Source organism: Cheilinus undulatus, linkage group 1 (assembly GCF_018320785.1).
Source record: "Cheilinus undulatus linkage group 1, ASM1832078v1, whole genome shotgun sequence".
In the NCBI taxonomy this organism is placed as follows: Eukaryota; Metazoa; Chordata; class Actinopteri; order Labriformes; family Labridae; genus Cheilinus; species Cheilinus undulatus.
Genome location: NC_054865.1, coordinates 12,104,768 through 12,125,061, shown reverse-complemented (window position 1 = coordinate 12,125,061; position 20,294 = coordinate 12,104,768). Strand labels below are relative to the sequence as shown.

General features: G+C 38.5%; 1 protein-coding gene across 1 annotated transcript in view; it reads left to right on the top strand.

Moving 5' to 3' along the window:
* The window catches only part of LOC121506994 (SH3 and multiple ankyrin repeat domains protein 2-like), a 351,623-nt gene that overhangs the window by 14,605 nt on the left and 316,724 nt on the right, over positions 1 to 20,294 (top strand). Inside the window, exons 2-4 of the mRNA XM_041783083.1 lie at positions 8,524 to 8,727; positions 10,186 to 10,257; positions 17,957 to 18,065. Of these exons, the coding sequence (XP_041639017.1) occupies positions 8,524 to 8,727; positions 10,186 to 10,257; positions 17,957 to 18,065 (385 nt within the window). The remainder of the gene's footprint in view (positions 1 to 8,523; positions 8,728 to 10,185; positions 10,258 to 17,956; positions 18,066 to 20,294) is intronic.

Genomic DNA, 20,294 nt, shown 5'->3' with positions numbered 1-20,294 from the left:
AAAGGTTTATCATCAAAGAGCAGCAAAGCTGAACAGTGATTTCCCACAGAGGAGCAGCTAGAGGGTCTGCCAACATCTCTACTGTAGTTTCATCTCGGGCTCTTTGTACAAAAGCTCTTTGTTTGATGTATGTGTATCCGCGGGGAATGAGAGCTGTTCTAGATAGCTTTACACTGGACGTCAGTGACAGTAAGTTAGAGTGTGTCCTCAGCACGAGCTGGCAGGACAATACAGAGGGGCAGAAGAAGAAAGAGAGAGAGGAGAGGCAGCTTGGAAGAGAACCAGCACCTGATGCCCCTCTCTCCTCTGGGTTTCCCTCTTTCATCATGACTCTAAATCCAACATGGTTTCACTCAAAGAGCCCTGCTTTGACCGCGTAACACACCTTATCTAAAGTAGGTGGGACAGAAGGACTTGGGGTGTGTACCGCTTCATTATTGCTGGATACACAATGACTAATCTGGCCACACAGACAGGATCAGAGCACAAAGATGCTGGACTAAGGTGCAAATTTAACCTTTTAAAGCCTGAATACACAAATTATATCCAGAAAATTCTCCTTTTTTGGAACTGAAATGTTTATTTCACTTTCTACTGAAATCCAAAAAAAAAAAAAAAAAAATCAAAATTTCCATAAAATTTTACATAGGCTATATGTTTTTTGTATCGGATTCGATTCATAAGGTGTTTTTGGTAACTGATAATCCACTTGAGGGCATTTTTTTTTATCATTTATTAGATTGTATTCAGAATTTTCTTATTAGTAATTTATAGATCATACTGATTAGATAGAGGTATCATAAAAGTATGTATCAAATGTGATACAACAGGCTTTAAGGGGTTAAAATAAATTGAGGTTTTCTGCATTTGTTGATTTTGGTGGCTGCATTTGTTCATGACAGTGCACTGGTTTTGTATAGGACACTGCTTCTTAAATTAAAAAAAAAAAAAAAACAATATATCACAAGTGTGTCATAGGCCACATTTTAGGGTTAATGTTAGCTATTTGTTGCACACCTGCTTGAATTAATTCTAATGCACCATGCTGCTGTTGTAAGCAAAGCTTCACCTCCTCCACCCCATCCTCCTCTTTTATAGCATAAAGCTTGTTGCACCCTCATTCAGATTCATTTTTACTATGAATTAATTTCTTTTGAACTACTTTCACTGTATTCAGTATTCATCATCATAACTGTATCCATCCATATGGAGCCATGTATTCAGCCTGGAAAGAAAAAAAACTATTTTGGTCCCAATAGCTTGTGTCTTTTTTTATATCTTCTCCCTTTAGGTTTTTATATCAATACTCATAATTAGAGGCATGTCTGATGTGATTGCGCGTTGGAGCTGTTTGTCAGGAGGCTTCCTTATCTCCACCTCTTTGTTCTGTCTGAAAGTTAGTTTGGGACAGTGTTTCTGTTCAGCAGCTATCTTTGGACTGGCTTCAATAAAAGCTTCAGTGAAAAAACATCAGTCAGACTTTGTTCAGTTCTTATTACTGTGGATCAAACCCAGTGTCCTGGATGAGTCCCATATAGAGGTTGAGATTAAAAACTGGTCCCATTAGGATGTTGTTTTGCATTTTTCAAAACCCAAAGATCAGAACATTTTAGTCCATCAATGCTGTTATCAAGTCTTGTGGGTTCTGTGACATAATGTAATTTTATTGTAACCTTTGCTAACATTAGCTTTAGGCCCCTCCCACATGGAGATGAATTCAGGAGTATAAGCAAACGTTTTTAGTCGTATCGGTGTTCCATCCACACAGAAACTGGTTTTGAAACCGGGTCCCAGAGTGAAAATATCTGTAAACGCTTCATCTCCATGTAGACAGCCATCCGCATCTTTCTTGAAACAATTACGTCACACATAGTATAGCCCCTTTTGGCTGCATGCACATGTCAAACCATAATATCAATGGCAAATTACAGGGTTGTGTTCGTGCTGCAGCAGCTACTTAGCTTATTATGGCTTTTACAGCTAAATCTGATGCTCCTTTACCACCAATGAGAACAGCATATGATGAGAAGGTGCGTATGAACGCCAGATGATCTTAGATCCACCATGGAGAAGAACCAGAAGTGTAACCAGGAGAAAGTTTGGGGCAGTTTTTCGTAATCTTCTTCTCTCTTTTGGTGCATTTCTGTGGCAGCGTTATAGCGCCACTTACAGGTTTTCAGTGGTACCATGCTTCCGTGGACATATCCTGAAACAATCCCCTGTTTAAGGAAAACTTTTTTTAAAAACAAAAAGGAAATATACCATTTTTGTCTCCATGTGGACAAGGCCTTAGACGCTAAGGGACAATTTTCTTCCTCAATTGCTCAGACTGGCCTAAGTGACCCTAAACTGAGTATCAGTCCCATTAGTTAAAGCTGACTGAAAAGTTCATTAGCTTGCCTAACCAGCCAGCAGACAATTTTATTATTACATGTTCAAGGTCAGCTTGTTAAATAAGAATTCTGCAACATGTTAATTTAACATCATGATGTGTTTGAGTTAGGGCAGTCAAATGATACAAATTTTAATTGTCATTAGACTTGGAACTTTGCAGTTAATCAAATAAATTTACCCATTTTGAAATCACACAACTTTGCATTTAAAACAGTTGTACTTCATTTTTGTTTTTTTTTTTTTTGTTTGTTTTTTTTCGTTCTTTTAATTTGACTTTTGATTGTACTGTTGTGAGCTAAGAGGAATGGACTTTGTGTTTAGACACAGACCTGCTTTTATTTTGATAGAAAACTAGGGACCTTGGGTAGATGGAAGACCACGACATGAACTTAACCACTAAAAACAGAGCTTGTTAGGGATTGAAAGTATGCAGTGAGACATTAAGGAGCAGTGGTGGACTTATTCTAAATTACTATTGCAGAGAGACTACAGTTTCAGCAGACAATAAAGCATGAGATTAATGTGATTGAGAAAAATCAATGCACTTATTAAGGACGTTAATTGTATTAACTCTGATAGCCCTAGTTCAAATGTAAAACAAAAAAAGACAAGAAAATTAAGTAAATACAATTATAAGGACAAGAAATGTGTATATTCAGTAAAAATAAAATATAAAACTGGTGGTATCATCATGACCTTTTTAACTGTGTAACTAAAGCTCACAGCTTTTACCACTTTGCTTGAAAATGCATTGTTGTTTTGTCTTTCCACTGAACAATAGAAAAGAAACTTTAGTGGTATATGGGCCACTGACCATGCTGTTCTAGTCTCACTAGTGTTGAACGTCTGCTCTGTCCCATTTAATCCGTGTCATTTGTGTTGCAACTTCTCCTGCTGAGGCTAAATAAAGCGCTGTAACAGCTACCAGCGGCCGGCTCACAGCACTTTGTATCCACTTTAGCACCTTGTAGCTTCCTGAATAACAAATCTTAACTGAATGAGGAAGGAGTGTATGTTTATAGGTGATCCTGTGGGTGTAAGTCCTGAAGGAACAGCGTTGACCCTGAGATGAACTCATGACCCTCTGAGGTAATTAGCTCATTTTATCTCCAGCGTAGAGCCTGAGTGTGTGTTCACATGTGCACTCAGCTCTCTCACATGTGTGCACAAACGCTCCTGATTTCACACTCATCACTGAACACTCAGCGGTTCCATTCGATCACATGATCGAGTCACACAGCCCACTTCGAAAATCAAACTCAGCTGAATAATTCAGACGTACAAAGACATGCTCTGCCTACAGCTCCAGCTCACATGTATACTGTAGGGTAAAAAAGTCAGCCTGCACAATCACAATGTTTGATTTATCACAATTAAAAATGAAAAGTATGTATTGCCTGCTGTGCAGATGCCATAGAGGCCAGTGAGTCAGTCATTGTTCACATATCATTATGATTATCATTGGTTTTGTTTCCTAGAAAAAGAACTGATGTAGCTTAAACACTTCTAAAAGGAAAAGCAACATCATCCAAATGAAGACTTTTTTTTTTAAATCTAAGGAAGCCAAAATAATACAGTCACATTAATGAGGAGAACATTGTTTATGTCAGTCCAAATCCAAATTATATCAGCAACTGTGAGAAAAACAATACTGGTATGCACAGGCGATTTCAGGATCTGTCTTTAGGGGTGCTCGGCTTCAATGATTAACCACTCATTTTGTGAAAAACCAGAAATGTATTCCCAGGGTCAGTGGTGTAGCATGGGGGAAAGGGTACTGATTACAGGGGCCCACAGTAGGGACGGACTTTTGAGAAGCCTGCAATGAAAAGTGTGTACTTATTTATTTTTTCTTAGTAATTAATGTCATCATTGAATCAACAGCGACTAAATGAATCAGTAAACTGAAATTTATATCAAATAGAGTAAAATACATTACTGGGGGCCCTGCTCCTCCCTTCAAAAGTCCAAATGGTGTAGTCCAGCACTGCAAAATAATGCAAGCAAATTTAATTCTAACTATAGTAAAAATATTGCTCATAAACGCACAAAAGTAACAGACTATTGTACTCACGTATAAGTATAGTTACTCCGGTTAAAATTAAGTTGAGTGAAAGTAAAAGTTGGCTACTGGTTTATAAATCTACTCAAGTAAAAGTAAAAAGTAAGTCATTTAAAATCTATCCAAAGTACTGACTGTAAGTAGCTACTTTTGATACCCAAGGGGCTTTCACAGTGAAATATGACACGTACTTTATGTGCAGTAACAACTAAAAATAAGGACCTCCAACCAAGCTATTTATTCTAAGGTTTGATTAAACCTAAAGTACAATACAACAGCTGCTTTGGGGAGTAATATGGAACCAGTCTCTTGCTATGTGCATGTACTAATCATCATGTGTTGTGAAAGCCAAACGGCTGGTCATTTTCATGTTGGCAGAAAATTTGGACCTCCTTGTTGTGGCTTTTAGTGTTTATTTTTTTTACTCAGTACTCGATGCTTTTTAAAATGTAATTAAGAACAATACTTCACTCAAAAAATACTCAAGTAAAAGTAAAAGTAGTGGTTTAAAAAAGTACAAGTACACAAAAAAAGCTAGTCAACTACAGTTATTTGATTTAATCTAATAAGCTGCTTTCCACCCCTGCATAAATGGGGTATTTCATATTTCTTAGTATGGCTGTGACTGAGGTTTTTTTTTTATTATAATAAACTCATATGAGCATTGTGTTCAGAGAAAAACTCACAGTTCTCTGAGTCTGTAAGTGTAAAACAGAAGTGAAAAAAATAAATCCAAATGTCATTTTAATAGCTCTTTATTAACAGCCCTAAATCACCAAAGCTTCAAACTGACAATTTCAAGGAGCTGGAACCTACAAACACTGATGTTTTTCTTGAAACTTTTAATATGATGAATGGATTTTTAAAAATGATTTGCAACCAATTTCTCTCAGTTCAGAGATTGTAAAGCTTTTAAATCTTTATACTGTATTTTCAAGAAAACTTGGTACACATTGTTTTAGTTGAAGAAGCAGCAGTAAGATGAGTGGCTGGAAATCTGCCACCATAATAAACCAGCAGAAGGAAATCATCCAAATCATCCTGAACAGCTCTGCCAGATAGCAGACATCTGTTCCTGTGTACTCTACCTTCAACCTTCATCTCTCCGTTCCTCACCCGCACGCCAGCAGAGAGGATTATGGGTAGGCAGAGTTCACAGACTGCTCATCCCTTCAGCCTTTATCACAAACGCAGGGCTGCTATCACCGGCTGAGCAGCACATCCAGCTGTGAACACTCCACACACTTTGTGAAAAGACCGGCACAGTGCCCATAATCCTCTCTGATTCACCCGCACCACAAGTCTCCTATTGTCTTTTTTTTTTTTTTTAACCCCAGGAAAAGCAGAACAGGACGAGTCCAGGAGGCTGAGGGTCATGTCAATTACATCCTCAACCAGCACACAGCGGGTGAACAATGAAACAATGAAGCTGCTTGGCACCGCAGTTTTTTTTATAATAATAACTAGGACAAGGTTTGAGTCATTAAAGCGGCTTGTTTGGCTTTTCTAAACTACTTTAAATGGCCATCATTGTTCTGTGATTCTATTTAAATCATCACCAAGAACATTTACATCTGCCAGTCAAAAGTTTAAAGTCCACTTCACAAGAGAAATGTCACTCAGAGCTTTTAGCCCACATTGTTTTGTCTTACTGTGTCTTTACTGGCAGCTTCCTGTCCGTTGATTTATACAATGGATACCTTTGAAAACCTCAGTCTTGATTTAAAAAACTCATTAATGAGCTAATATAGTTGGCAAATTGTCAACACTTCTTATCTCACGTTTGTCGTTTTTAGCCCTTAAGTTTATACTTCTGATTTTTTCACATGCCCGCTGTGCTCTCATTGGTCAACAGCTCTGACGCAATGTAACAAACCATAGAGCAGGAAGACAAATCGAACTTGACTCTGTTGGAGGTCCAGATCTCAGCATTAATGCTGTAGATTTTTAGTCTGCTAGTCAACCTTTTGCATGCATTGGTCGTGTCTGTTTGTAAATATCGATATCAAAGGTTAAGATTGATACTCTGGTCAACTTTAGCTGTGTAGACTGCTTGATAATGGAGTTCCTATAGAAAACATTCAACCCCTTGGATGTTTTACCGTTTTATTGATCGATCATGGTCAATATAGTTTTGGCTTTTTTGACGAAAAAAATAAGAATGTCACTTTAATGTCAAAGGGAAACAAATTTCTACAAAGCAATGCCAATTTAAGGATATAGAAATTTTAAAAGAAGTCACTACATAAACATTCACCGATTCAAGTCAGTATTTTGCTGCAATCACAGCACTGAGTGTATGTGGATACGTCTCAATCAGGCTTGCACATACGGGCACTACAGTTTTACTTCATGCTTCTTTACTAAACTGCTCAAGCTCTGTGGTTCACCTCGTTGCCTTTGAACAAATTTCTGTGTAGCTTTTTCTGTGTCTCGGCTCGTTGTTTTGCTGGAAAATAAATCTTCTCCCAAGCTGTAGTTCTCTTGCTAACTAAGTAAGATTTTCCTCCAGGATATCCTCCAGGACCTTTACAAGCCCTCCAGGGCCAGCTGCTGAGAAGCATCCCCGCAGCATGATGCTGCCACCAATGTGCCTCACAGTGGGGATGGTGTGTTTGTAGTGATGTGCAGTGTTTGGAGTCTTGTCTGAGGGCCAAAAAGACACCATTTCGGTCTCATCAGACCCAAGAAAATTCTCTCACTTGACCATGAAGTCTCCCAAGTCTTTTGGTGAACTCTAGTCGAGACTTAACTTGAGTTTTCTTCAACAGTGGTTTTCTCTTTTCCACTCTCCAATAAAGCTTTTGCTGGTGACCAACCTGGGCAACAGTTGTTGTATGCAGAGTCTCTCCCATCTCAGCTGCTGAAGCTTGTTGATGATGGATTTAACTGAAATCTGGGGCATGTTCAGTGCCTTGGTGTTGCTTGGAGTGTTCTTTTGTCTTCATGGTGAAATGGTAGCTAGGAATACTAATTAACTAGTGGCTGGACCTTTTAGACACAGGTGTCGTTGTACTACAATCACTTAAGACACATTCCCTACTCTCAGCTGATCCCCATTTCACTAATTTTAAGACTACTAGCACCAGTTGTTTGGACCTTCGTTGAATTACCGTAGGTCAATCACTTTAAAGGGGGTGAATATTTATGCAGTCACTTATTTTACAATGCATATTTTTTATTTAATTTAATTACTTTATAGAAATCTGTTTTCACTTTGACATTAAAAGGTTGTTTTTTTTTTCAAAAAACAAACAAACAAACAAAAAAAAAGCCAAATTATATTAACTGTGATTTATAAAATCAATAGGAGGGTAAAACATCCTAGGGACGGGGTGCGCCTGGTAATCGAGGTATCGAGGTAATAGGGCATGTACGCAGGCAACCCAGGTTCGAATCCGGCCCATGGCACCATTTCCTGCATGTCTCTCCCCGCTCTCTTCCCTGTTTTTTACCCTATCCACTGTCCTCTCTCTACTAAAGGTACGGAAAAGCCCAAAAATAAATCTTAAAAAAAAAAAAAAAAAAACATCCTAGGGGCATCCAAGGCACTGTATTCACTGGATGATACATGCTTATTTCTCAGCCACACCTCTAATTTTACCCACTGCTGAGCTGTTCATGAGGTTACTGGTGCTTTATTTCACTATGTCTCATGTCCTTTAGTATTTTTCTCACAGTATAGACTTTGATTTTTAAATGAATATCTCAGAGATCTAACCTGATTACTGGAGAAGTGTATGTGTTTACTGAATTGGAAATGTATGGAATGATGATTTTTCAGGTGCAGTGAAATAAGGTTATAGCTTCTATTCAGTGTTACTGCTAAATGCATTAAAACAGGAAGTTATGGTGCCATCTGTCTTCTTCAGCTTCATATATTGATATAAGAAGGATAATGCCCTTTGGGGTGGTCAGTTCGTTCAGCTTTATGTACTCTGAATGATTTTGAGCTGTCCATAAATGTTGAGTAATTGACAAACCATCAGGTGTTACTTGACTGACCGCCTCCTCTCCACTTATCACTTTTCCTGTATTTTGCCTCTTTCTGTCTCTCTCCTAAACAGAAGTGCATGCGGTTCAACCCCAATGCAACGGTCTGGGTTGCCAAGCAGAGGATCCTGTGTACGTTAAACCAGAGTCTGAAGGACGTCCTCAACTATGGACTTTTCCAGCCAGCCAGTAACGGGAGGGACGGCAAGTTCCTGGATGAGGAACGCAATCTCAGAGAGTACCCCCAGCCAGTCAGCAGGGGCGTCCCATGTCTGGAGGTAAACTGTGGGGATGTTTATGTTTTTAAGGATGTGATGATGACATCACCATTCTATGTACCTTACTGTTCTCATAATGTATTCTTTTCACTCAAGTTTTACAATACTAATAAATTATTTTGTTATCATCTTTTCAAGACATGATATTGAAGCCACTTTCAAAATAAAAGGAAAACTTATCTTTTTAAATTATCAAACAAAAATGCAAACTAGCCTATTTTGTTATAGTTCTTTATAAATGTAATTGAAGTGCCGCTTTATTATGATAAATCGATGTTTGGTTTCTTCTCTGTTGTAAATTACACTGATGAGCTTTATGACAGTGACTATAACTAGTATATGTCAGCACTGTGATGAACTGGCTACCAATCCACAGTGTTCCCCACCTCTCAAGTGACGTTTAGGGTTGCCTTAGCCCCCCTGTGACCCGGAATAAGATCAGAAGAACAGATAATGGATGGATGATTTAAATGGTTCGTATCTGTATCCGATATCAGTTATGTAATTAGATATCATTAACCTTTCAAAGCTAACAGCATGGGCAGATTCCACGCCTGTCATTGGGCAGCTCCATCTTGCAAAGCTTCAAATTGATATGCTTGTTCCTGGTCAGAGAATAATGGACCAATTAGTGTCATTTGAGGAGACTAAAGCTGTAGCTACCAGCAGGAGCTGTACCTGGGTTACCAGTGTTTATAGAGTGGGGCTCTCAGGTAACTAATTATTTGTAGCAGGGTTTATGACTTTAAAAAGAAAAGTGTTACACTACTAGTTACCATTAAAAGTAACAGAGTTGCTGATACTTTCAACAGTGGTAGCTACAGGCTTGGTTTAGTTCAGTCAGGAACACTGTTGTCATACATTTAACTATTTCATTGCAAAATGGATATACAGTTTTATTTGGTGGAATATATATATATGTATAAATACTGTTTAATTTTAAATTTTGTTTTAATTAAAATAGCACTTTAAAGTTACAAAATGACACATAAACTCAAAATCTAAGGCAGAAGAAGAGCATTACCTTCTGTGTTCTGCGAGGTAAAGCCAGTGTTGTGGTTTGGTTTTTTCATTGTGGCTGTGAGGAAAGCTGTTTTTGGTCAACAAGCAGTTCCTATTACAGCAAAAAGGTCCTTCTCTGAAAGGATCCTTTCTGTTGGTAATCTCTTAGAGTAACAACCCCTGTCTGTCAGTGACAAAAACAACTTTTAGAGGATGTACTTTCATCAGAAAATTTGAAAGCCAAGCCTGGTTTATGTCTCTATCTGCTGAAAAAGGAAATAAAGCAGTCACGAAAAAAAGTGTTTACCTGGACATTTAACGCCATCTCCATTTAGACTCCAGAGTATGTGACAATAGAATACAGGATAAGTCCCATTTAATTTGATCATTGTTAGACTCTAGCTTTTAGGCTTGACCTTTTTTATTTCTAATATTTGGTGTTTTTCCCCCCTCTAGTTCCGCTATAAGAGCAGAGTGTACCGACAACCCAATGTGGATGAAAAACAAATCGCCAAACTTCATACAAAGGTAAGACTTTTACCCATTAAAAGAGAGAGAAATAAACTAAAAATCTGCCTGTCAAAAGGCTCTCAGTGACTGAAACGATTCATTACAGGATCTAAAGAGCCAGTTTGGGCCACAAGCAGGATCTAGTTATGCAAATGTGGCAATCAACGCCGCATCATGGAGAAATGTTTATTCCAACAGGATTTTGGCACTCAAACAAACAGTGTGCATCATTTTCTTTGTGCAACATCAGATGATTGAGGACATTTTACCTTAACAGTTCTAGCATAATGAAAAACCACTGTGTAAACATGAAGCAGAGCTCTCATTGTGAGTGTGCAGCAGAGGATTTTCAGCCTGACTCTGCAGAATAAAAGCTTTTAGAAACAAAGTAAAGGCTGCTGAATCACCTCTCTGTTAGAGGTCAGCTACTATCTCTGCCTGCCTTCCACTGTGTTTTGAAAAAGTGGGAAAAAATTGCCAGCTAGCAGACTGACTGGAAATGAGCATGAGCAGCTGAACTGATGGTGAAACTGAAGAAAGAGATGTCACAGCACCGCCCACCTCCCTCTGACTGCCGCCTGGCCTAAGGGAAGAGCAGTGTGAAAACGCCACAATAATGACTCCCTCACAACAAAGGTGCCATCACAATAAAGTCGCATTTGAACAAAAGAACATGTTCCCACAGATTAATTATCTATTCAGCAGTCATGTGAATTATTCAGGGATTTTTTTGTATCCATCTGGTTTAATTTCTGGCAGATTAAACTCTGACAGATGCTTAGAAAGAGTGTGCAGTAGGCCATCAGCTCACCTGTAGTGTTAGGGGAATCTACACTAGTCTAAAACATTTCAATTTACAAGCTCCCTATTGTGTCATTTGTAGTCAGAATTAAAGTCAATGTTAACATGAGGAGTCTATAAGGCACATGCACTATGTGGACAAAAGTATTTGTATACACCTGTTGATTAGCGAATTCATTCTTTTAAATCAGACCCATTACCACAGCTGGGTTGCCACAGGTGGTGGTGATACTAATGATACTAAATGGCTTCTGAAGAACTCAGGAGATTCAAGCATGGCACTGTGATGGATGCAATGATTGCATTAACACTGTCTGTAAAGTTTCATCCCTGTTGGAGTAACTAACTGATATTATTGGAAAGTGGAAGCATTTAGGAACAACAGCAACTCAGCCACAAAGCAGAACACCACGTAAATCACAGAGTGGGGTCAACGACTGCTAAGGCGCATAAGTCATGAAGGCTCTTCTGATTCCATAGCTGGAGAGTTCTGAACACTTCAGCCTCATGGAATGGGCCTCTCTTGCTTTGTAACACACACCGACTCTGGACTGTGGAACCAAGTTCTGTGGTACGATGAACCATGCTTCCCTGTTTAGCAGTCAGATGGGGGAGTCTGGGTTTGGTGGATGCAGGGAGAATGTAACCTGCCTGACTGCACTGTGCCAACTGTGAAGTTTGGTGGAGGCGGGATAATGATACAGGATGTTTTTCAGGGTTTGGGCTAGGCCCCTTATCTCCAGTGAAGGTCAATCTTAATGCTTCAGCATACCCAGACATTTTGGACAATGGTATGCTTTCAACTTTGTGGCAACACTTTTAGAAGGCCTTTCTTTATTCCAACATGACTGTGCTCCAGGGCACAAAGCAAGGACTGTAAAGATGTGGTTTGAAGAACTTGACTGGAACACACAGAGTCCTGACCTTAACCCCATTGAGTACCTTTTGGATGAACTGGAATGAAAGACTTTATCGGTGCCTGACCTCATAAATGATCTACAAAATGACTGGGCAAATATTCCCCCAGAGACACTCCAGAATATTGTGGAAAGACTTCCATGAAGAGTAGAGGCTGTTATAGCTACAAAAGGGGGCCAAATCCATATTAAAGTACTTGTATTTGAATATAATATCATTACAGTACCACTATTTAACCCATTTTAACTCCTTGTTGCATCTGTTAACCAATGTTTTCCAGTTTCCAGCTAGTTTTTCTTCTTTTAACCCTTTTTGACACTTTCTGACCATTTTAACAGCTTTTCACCACCTTTCCTGCCCATATTTTCCACTTTTAACTCATTTTTTTTTCTACTTTTTAAGCCTTTTTTAACCACTTTTTCCTGCCTCTTTTAACCGATTTGCTGCTTTTCACCCATTTTGCCACTTTCAACCATTTTTTTTTGCCACTTTCTGACACATTTTCCCAATTTTTAACTCATTTTCACCACCTTTTCTGCCCATTTGTTCTTTTTTTAACCCCTTCAAGCCTGAATACACAAATAATAGCCAGAACATTCACATTTTTTTGGAACTGATATTTATTTAATCTTTTACTGAAATCAAAAACTGAAAAAATCCATAAAATTTAACAGATATATTTTTTGTATCACATTTGATACATTAGGCGTTTTGGCAATAGATAATCCACTTAAGGGCATTTTTTATCTTTTATCTGATTGTTTTCCAAAGGGTTTTTAAATAAATCATTGATCATATTTATTAGATAGAGGTATCATAAAGTATGTATTACATGTGATACAATAGGCATTAAAGGGTTAAACCCATTTTGCCACTTTTCCTAACTATCATTTTCCCCCTAAAGTCGTCTAAGTTTCCTCTACTTTATTCCCTGGCATCCTGACATTTGTGCACATTATGATTTAGCTATGAAATCTGACATTCATTTCAGACTGGTTTAGCTCAGTCAGACAGCAAAAATGACCAAATAAAGGTAATTCTGTTTTAAGAAAAGTGGTTTACATTTTGTACTACAGCATAAAAAGCAATCATTGTTTGTTGCTTTGATAAGAGTGATGATTTTTCAGGTTAAAAATGAAATAGGGATATCACAGCTTAACTTTACAATGGGCTGTGATTTTGCTAACCTCCGTGGGCCCCCATTTGACTCAGCCCCAGAAAACTCTCCCCTTTTACTCCCTTATGGGCGACGTTGCCGATCACACAATTCATTACAGCAAACATTGGCACTTGTGATCTGTGATTCATGTCCTCTTGCTCCCTGGGTGTTTTTCATTGTCCTATTTGTTTTTCTCTTCTTACACGTCATCTATGTCTCTGTACTGTCATGTCAATCCAGCAGTAAGGTGAGGAAAAACAGTGATTCTGTCCCTCTGCGATGATACAGAGAATCTGTTAGTCAGTATTCTGCTCAGGATGCCTCTTTTTCTGCTGTCATCCCCGACAGCAGACCCATCCCATCCTTTATCTCCGCCCTCCCACATGAATAGAATAAATCTCTGCAGTAAATTGAGATTTTTAGCTTCCTCATGGTTGTGTAAGGCTAGCTCTGGGACACTGTCCCTTAGTTACTGTAATCCTGTCCTGCAGCCAAAGCATAAGTGTCCGTGGAAGCTCTGTGTTAGCAGCACACCAGGAAACTGTCTGACAGCTGCTCTCACTCGACATCAGAGAGAAGGACAGGAGAGGGAAGCAATCAAAGGAAAGAAAAAAAACACAGTCAATGAGAAATAATGTTTCAGATGTGGAGCATGCAAACTCAGACACATTAACAGTCTGCAAAAATCATTAGACTATAACAGACATTTATCCCCCAAACTGTCAGTTTTTTTTCTCATTTCTTGGCTTAACTCAACTTTTGAAGCTGGTCCTGTTTGCTGTGCAGTCTGCTGCTCTGTGGTTGGCTGGAGTTCACAATGAGAGAGCCAATCAGCTGCCAGTATCACAACCTGTCCAGGATGGAAAGAGGGAGAGAGACAGAGATAGAGAGAGAGAGACTTTGTGCAGACTCTGATTCATCAGGCCCCACTCACTCACAAATACACACCAAGAGACAAAGACAAAGCCGCTACATTCAGTGACACACTGCATACAAACACAAAGCTGTGTACATCAACTGCCGACATTTAAAGATATCACACTGGCAGTGACTCATGACGGATATGTAAACAGCTCCATATCTTTTGTCATGTTAGCTGTCTTTATCTCATTATTTTAGATTATATAAGGCCATCACTGCTGCTAAAGAACACTCAGATGTAATGAATGATGCTACTGAACAAATAAACCAATGACAATTGTAGATATTTAAGTAACAAAATGTTAAATCTTTGGTGACTCAGGTAGGGAGCCTTTAAAGGCAAACAAAAAGTCTATTTATCTGCAGTCACACAAACTTTTTAATGACCATTACGATGCTAACTGAACACATCAGACCACTGGTTTCCAGCATGGATTTGGGACCCCCAGCACCAAGAGGCTTTGTCTTCTCTGAGGTTGCCAAAATTAGACTTGCACATTTGAACTGAAATCATCATAAAATGCAATCAAAAAGTTTTTACAAAGGTCTTTGGTATAAAAAAAGACTTGGTAGACCATTTTTCTTTTGGTTTCATCAGTGAAACAATCAAACTGATGATAATATATCACAGTAATTTATTTTTATTTTATTTTTAGGGGTGCTAAGCATTTCTTAAATTTAATAAGGGGAGGCTCCAAAGAAAAAAAGGTTGTGAATGGATGCATTAGAGGATCAAAGAGCCATAAATCTGAGCTATGACTTGACCAACAAGACACTGGTGATACACGGCCAATATTCAAGACAGAAGTGAGGATGTTGGAAGCCATCAGAAACATACTAAACCATGGCTATAAGACTTCTTCAGGTACATATTTCTGGTCTAAGCTTAGTTGGCTAAGCTATACCAACAGGCTTGTGTTAACATCTGTGTGTAAGTAGAATTTAAAATGTTTAACAGCGTGGTTAGCTTTATCTTAATGCTGAGACACATTTTCGGCTCTTAAGTACAACCAAAATTTAGAAAATAGAGCAGTTCAAAACAGAACTACTCTATTACTCTATACTCTATTATGAGGCTGAAGCGCTCATAAGTTGGTACAGACCGCTGCTATATAGCATATATTGCACAGATTAATTTGGTATAGTTCTGTTACATTTACCTGCAGCCGCTAAAAACAGACCATTTCCTGACATCTGATTACTCAAGATGTCAATCAGCAAAATACGCTATGTTATATCAGATAAAGGCTAATTTTGGATTTGAGGAACTGCATAAACACACTAAAGTTTATCCCAAACAACCTGATTTACTCAGAGCATTTACTCTGTTCAATCTAGTTTCTCTTGTTCCATAGATCAGCACAAGAACCCGAGCAGAAGCAGAAAAGAAAAGATAGTAAACATGCTGAAGCCGCAGCAAGAGCAATGAGAAGCAACTTTTTTTTAAGTGAAGCTGAGCTAAAAGATAAGAATATCCTTCTTTTCATGGATGGAAAATATGATAGAGAACAAATATTTTAGAAAGTGTGTAGGAATCTGGCTACAGGTAGAGAACAGCAGTGTCTTGAAATCACTTAAACAAGCTTACTACAAGAGTGTCCATTCCAGGGACATGCCCATTTTCTGATGCTCTTGAAGGTGTTTTGGGTTGCAGAATTTTGTCAACTATCATGGAAACAGATCCAGCTATCATCAGTCAAATCAATCAAACCATTTCCTGATTGTTCCCAGTTATTGACTTGATATGATCCCGTAAATGAACCAATCAAATTCATACCTATCAATAAACCAATCAATCTTTTTTTTGTACAACAGAAATTCATCTCAAGACACAGAGAGCAGGTCTAGACTGTACCCTCTGTTGTGGCCTATTATAATAGACCAGCATAAATCATTAATATAATAAAGACTGTAACCTATTTTAATAGACCGGAGTTAATCATTAATATTAAAATAACGACTATTTCCTATTATAATAGAACAACATTAATCATTGATATTATAATGAAAACTATACCGTATTATGATAAATACCAGTGTTAATCATTAATATTATATTAAAGACTATACCCCATTTTAATAGACCAGAGTTAATCATTGACAATATAAAGACTATACCTTATTTTGATAAAGAGCAGCCTTGATCATTGACACTATAAAAAAGACTATACCCTCTTATTACAGAACCGTGTTAATCACTAACATTGTAACAAAGACCATACCCTGTTATGATAAAGACCAGCCTTAATCATTAATATTATAATACAGACTATACTCTATTATAATAAAGACTAGCGTTAATCACCATGAGCAGTACTTGCGGTATTTGGCTCTGTTACAGTAGTGACTCCCTACTAAAAGCATGACTGTTAAACAGACCAGACTCATGGTGGCAGCTCTCTCTTGAAGCAGTGCTGGGACTGAAAGGACTAGATGGAGGGGTAGGCGTGGAGAAAAGAAGGAAGAGGAGAGGGACAAGAGAAACAACAAAACACCAAACAAAAGACAAATTTATGTGGCCATAAACTTACTTAGTTATGTACAACTGTTCTGTGGCTAACTGCTGCAGATTTTGCATCATCCACAGATCATGAATTTGAAGGTCCTCAGAGAGATATTTGGCAGATGTTTTGTTTAATGTTAGCTCAGCATGTACCCCACAGAGCAATTACTGTTTATGGCATTCATACCTTTAATCTAATGGTGCATGACAGCTAATAGTTTTCCCCATGGCTTCTCTTCTGTGCTACACCTTTTTTACTGATCATTGATTTCCTGGACAGATAAAAAGTAAGTCCCCTTTTTTGTCTTTTGTTTCTTTAAATTTCTAGTGTATACGTCTGGGCCGAGTTCCCCTCTGTTACCATTAACATTAAAGTGACCAGAAATAGTCTAGACTGCAACAGGATGACAGCTTTTCTTACAACACCCTTGGAGTTCCTCACTCTAATTCTGTGACTGCTTTAGACGAAGCTTTAATAAACCTAAATGTAGATTCAGATTTCTAAACCAGATCTGTGGAAGCTTTTAAAGCAGAAGAGTCATAATTGTCAAACTCAGGTCACCTTGATGAAGTCAGACATCCATAGCTGTCATGTGTAATTACAAGTTTTCTGCTCTCCACACAGTCTAACCCTGTCTTTGCTGAACATTTTTCTTTAAGTCTGGAGAGGATGCAGGCATGGTTTTTCATTCTGAAGCACAGGGGAGAGGTCAGGATGAGAACAGGCTTAATAAATCCCCACACTGATGACATCATCTTCATTTTCCATTTTGGAGATGATATAAATATCCTCTATTTCTTTTGGCCTGTACTCGATATAACGGTTGGATTTGGATCTGGATCGGGGGCAGCACATTGTGATCAGGACAGCCCTGCCTTTTTTAGTCTCCTCCCACCTCGTACCCATGCCTTTTCTCTCCTCCTCATTTATTCCTGCGTCTTCTCTCTCAGTCTATTCTTTATTGTTACCCATTGTCTTTTCCTTCTTCTGCCATCTCATTCTTCTCTCCTCATTTTCTGCTCTCCTTCGGGGAGCTGCTCTCTTATCTATTTTTATCGTGCGGCCTGGAAAGAAAGCAGACGGGAACAGAACAGAAAAGCAGCAATTCTCTCCCCACAATGGCCACACTGAATCCTGTCATCTCCCCTCCTGTTTTCTGCTTCCAGCCGCCTTTTACTAAACCTTATATCCCTCCATCTAAAGCTGTGACTCTTAGTTTCACACTGTTTTCCTAAATACTTCCGATTTTCACCTTCAGTTCTGTTTGACCCTCTGCACCTTCCTGTATCTCTACTTCTATTTCAGGCTTTTTACAGCTCTGAACCTCTTTCCTGCCTTTTTTACTCTCACACCCACACCCATTTGTTCTTTCTTCTCTCCGTAATCGCTCTTCCTCTGCTCTGGTTTTATGCAGGCCAATCTGAGGAAATTCATGGACCTCATCCAGCACAATCAGGTGGACAAAGTGTCAAAGTTCTTGGAGAGAGGCTTTGATCCAAACTACCAGGACAGTGACACTGGAGGTAAGGCTTAGCATGCACCAAGCACAGGGCAAAATATGGATGAGTGCATTACTGGTGATGAAATTGGGTCCAAAATATGTGCATTCAGTGAACCTGGGAAGTTCACAGCAAGACAGGTATCAACAGTGCCTATAAATAGAATCACCCTCTTGGATGTTTTCCCTTTTATTGATTTTATAAATCAATCATGGTCAACATATATATATATATATATATATATATATATATACATATTTATATATATATATATATATTTTTTTTTTTACAAAAAACATACGAAAATAACTCTTTAATGTCAGAGTTAAAACAAATTTCTACAAAGTAATGTCAATTATGTGCCTCAAGGGATTGTAGTATAAAGACTAAATCTGTATCCCTGGCTATTATTACACCAAAAATACAAAAGAACACGCCAAGCAACTCAGAGAAAAGGTTATGTAAGGTGTAAGTCAGAGGATAGACACGAAAATATTTCCAATGCACTGAACATGCCCCAGTTAAACCCATCATCAAAAAATGGAAGGAATATTGCACGTGTAAATCTGCCTATATCAGGCTGTCCTCACAAACTGAGTGACTGTGCAAAAAGGAGACTAGTGAGAGAGGCCACGAAGACACCTATGACTTCTCTTAAAGAGTTACAAGCTTCAGCAGCTCAGATTGGAGAGACACTACATACAACAGCTGTTTTCCGGGTTCTTCACCAGTCAAAACTTTATGGGTGAGTGAGAAAGAGAAAGCCACTGTTGAAGGAAACTCATACAGGGTATGAGTCCATACGGTCCATACGGAAACAAGTTAAGGAGTATCTACTAAAGTATTTTACCATACTGGCATCTCATCTACACAGAACCGGCATTTTGGGAGCCCAAGAAATCACTACTTTTAAACCGGGTCCCAGAGTGGACAAATACATCAACTGTTTTGTCTCCATGTGCTCATCCAAAGGCATCTTTCCCTGAAATGATTACATCATAGCCCACTTAACCTAAATGGGCGAGCCCCGCTAACAACAACAGCAACATGGCAGATTACATGATTGCTGCTCCTCAGCTACCACTGTGAGCAGAAAATATTCATGAAGAACAACATACAGTGCTTAACAAATTTATTAGACCACCTGTCATATTTGTCTCAGGGACCATCCAGCATCATGAAGTGCTTTAATGCGGACTCTTTCATTTTCAGTGAGCTCTCCATGTTTTACCATTTTGAACAGGACTGAGGGATTTCAAACTGAATTCACCCAAATTTGAGCCGGCTTCTCTGAGAAGTCAGAAATTAATCAAGCATAACATTCAACCACTAAAACTCATTTTTCTGTTCAGGAATGCAAGTAAATAACTATAATTTGACATATTAATCAAGAAATAATAATGTGCTTTACTATTTTTTCAGGGTTTTTTGGTAAATCAGTAAAATTGAAAATTCATGGATAAGAATAATAATTATATTTTATCATCAAAAATGTCATTTGGGTTAAAGAGCTTTTACATATTGGTGTATTAACCATTGCAGAAACATGAAAAATGATTTTGGTAATTACCAGTGCTGTTAATTTAGGGCAGCTGTGGCATAAACCTTATTTTGGTTAGGGTTAGGGTGGTCTAATAAATTTGTTAAGCACTGTATGTCACATGTTATTAGATTCATTGTGGAGTCCAACCAGAAGTGCAGCCAGGAGAAAGTTTTGGGCAGGCTTGCTCCATTACCTCCTTTTCTGTTTCCGGTGCATGTCCATGGGCATGTCACAGCGCCACTTACATGCCTGGCATACAAATACAGCGTTTTTGGTCACTTTGAATGTTTTCGTGCTTACATGGACACTTCTTGAAAATTGCTGGGCCTACAGAAAACTTTTTCAAAACAAAACAGAAATATATAGTTTTTTCTCTTTGTGGACAAGTCCTAAAGCTGGGCTAGAGTTCACCAAAAGGCATGTGGGAGACTCCAAGGCTAAGTGGAAGAAAGTTCTTTGGTCTGATGAAGCAAAAATTGTGCTTTTTTGCCATCAGACAAGATGTTGTATTTGGTGGACACCAGACACTGCATATCACCACAAACACACCATCCCCACTGGGAAGCATAATAGTGGCAGCATCATGCTGTGGGGATGCTTCTCAGCAGTTTGTCCTGGAAGGCCAGGCAAAATATAGGAAAATCCTTGAGGACAATCTTATTCAGTCTGCGACAGAATTACTTCTAGTGAGATTTATTTTCCAGCAACAC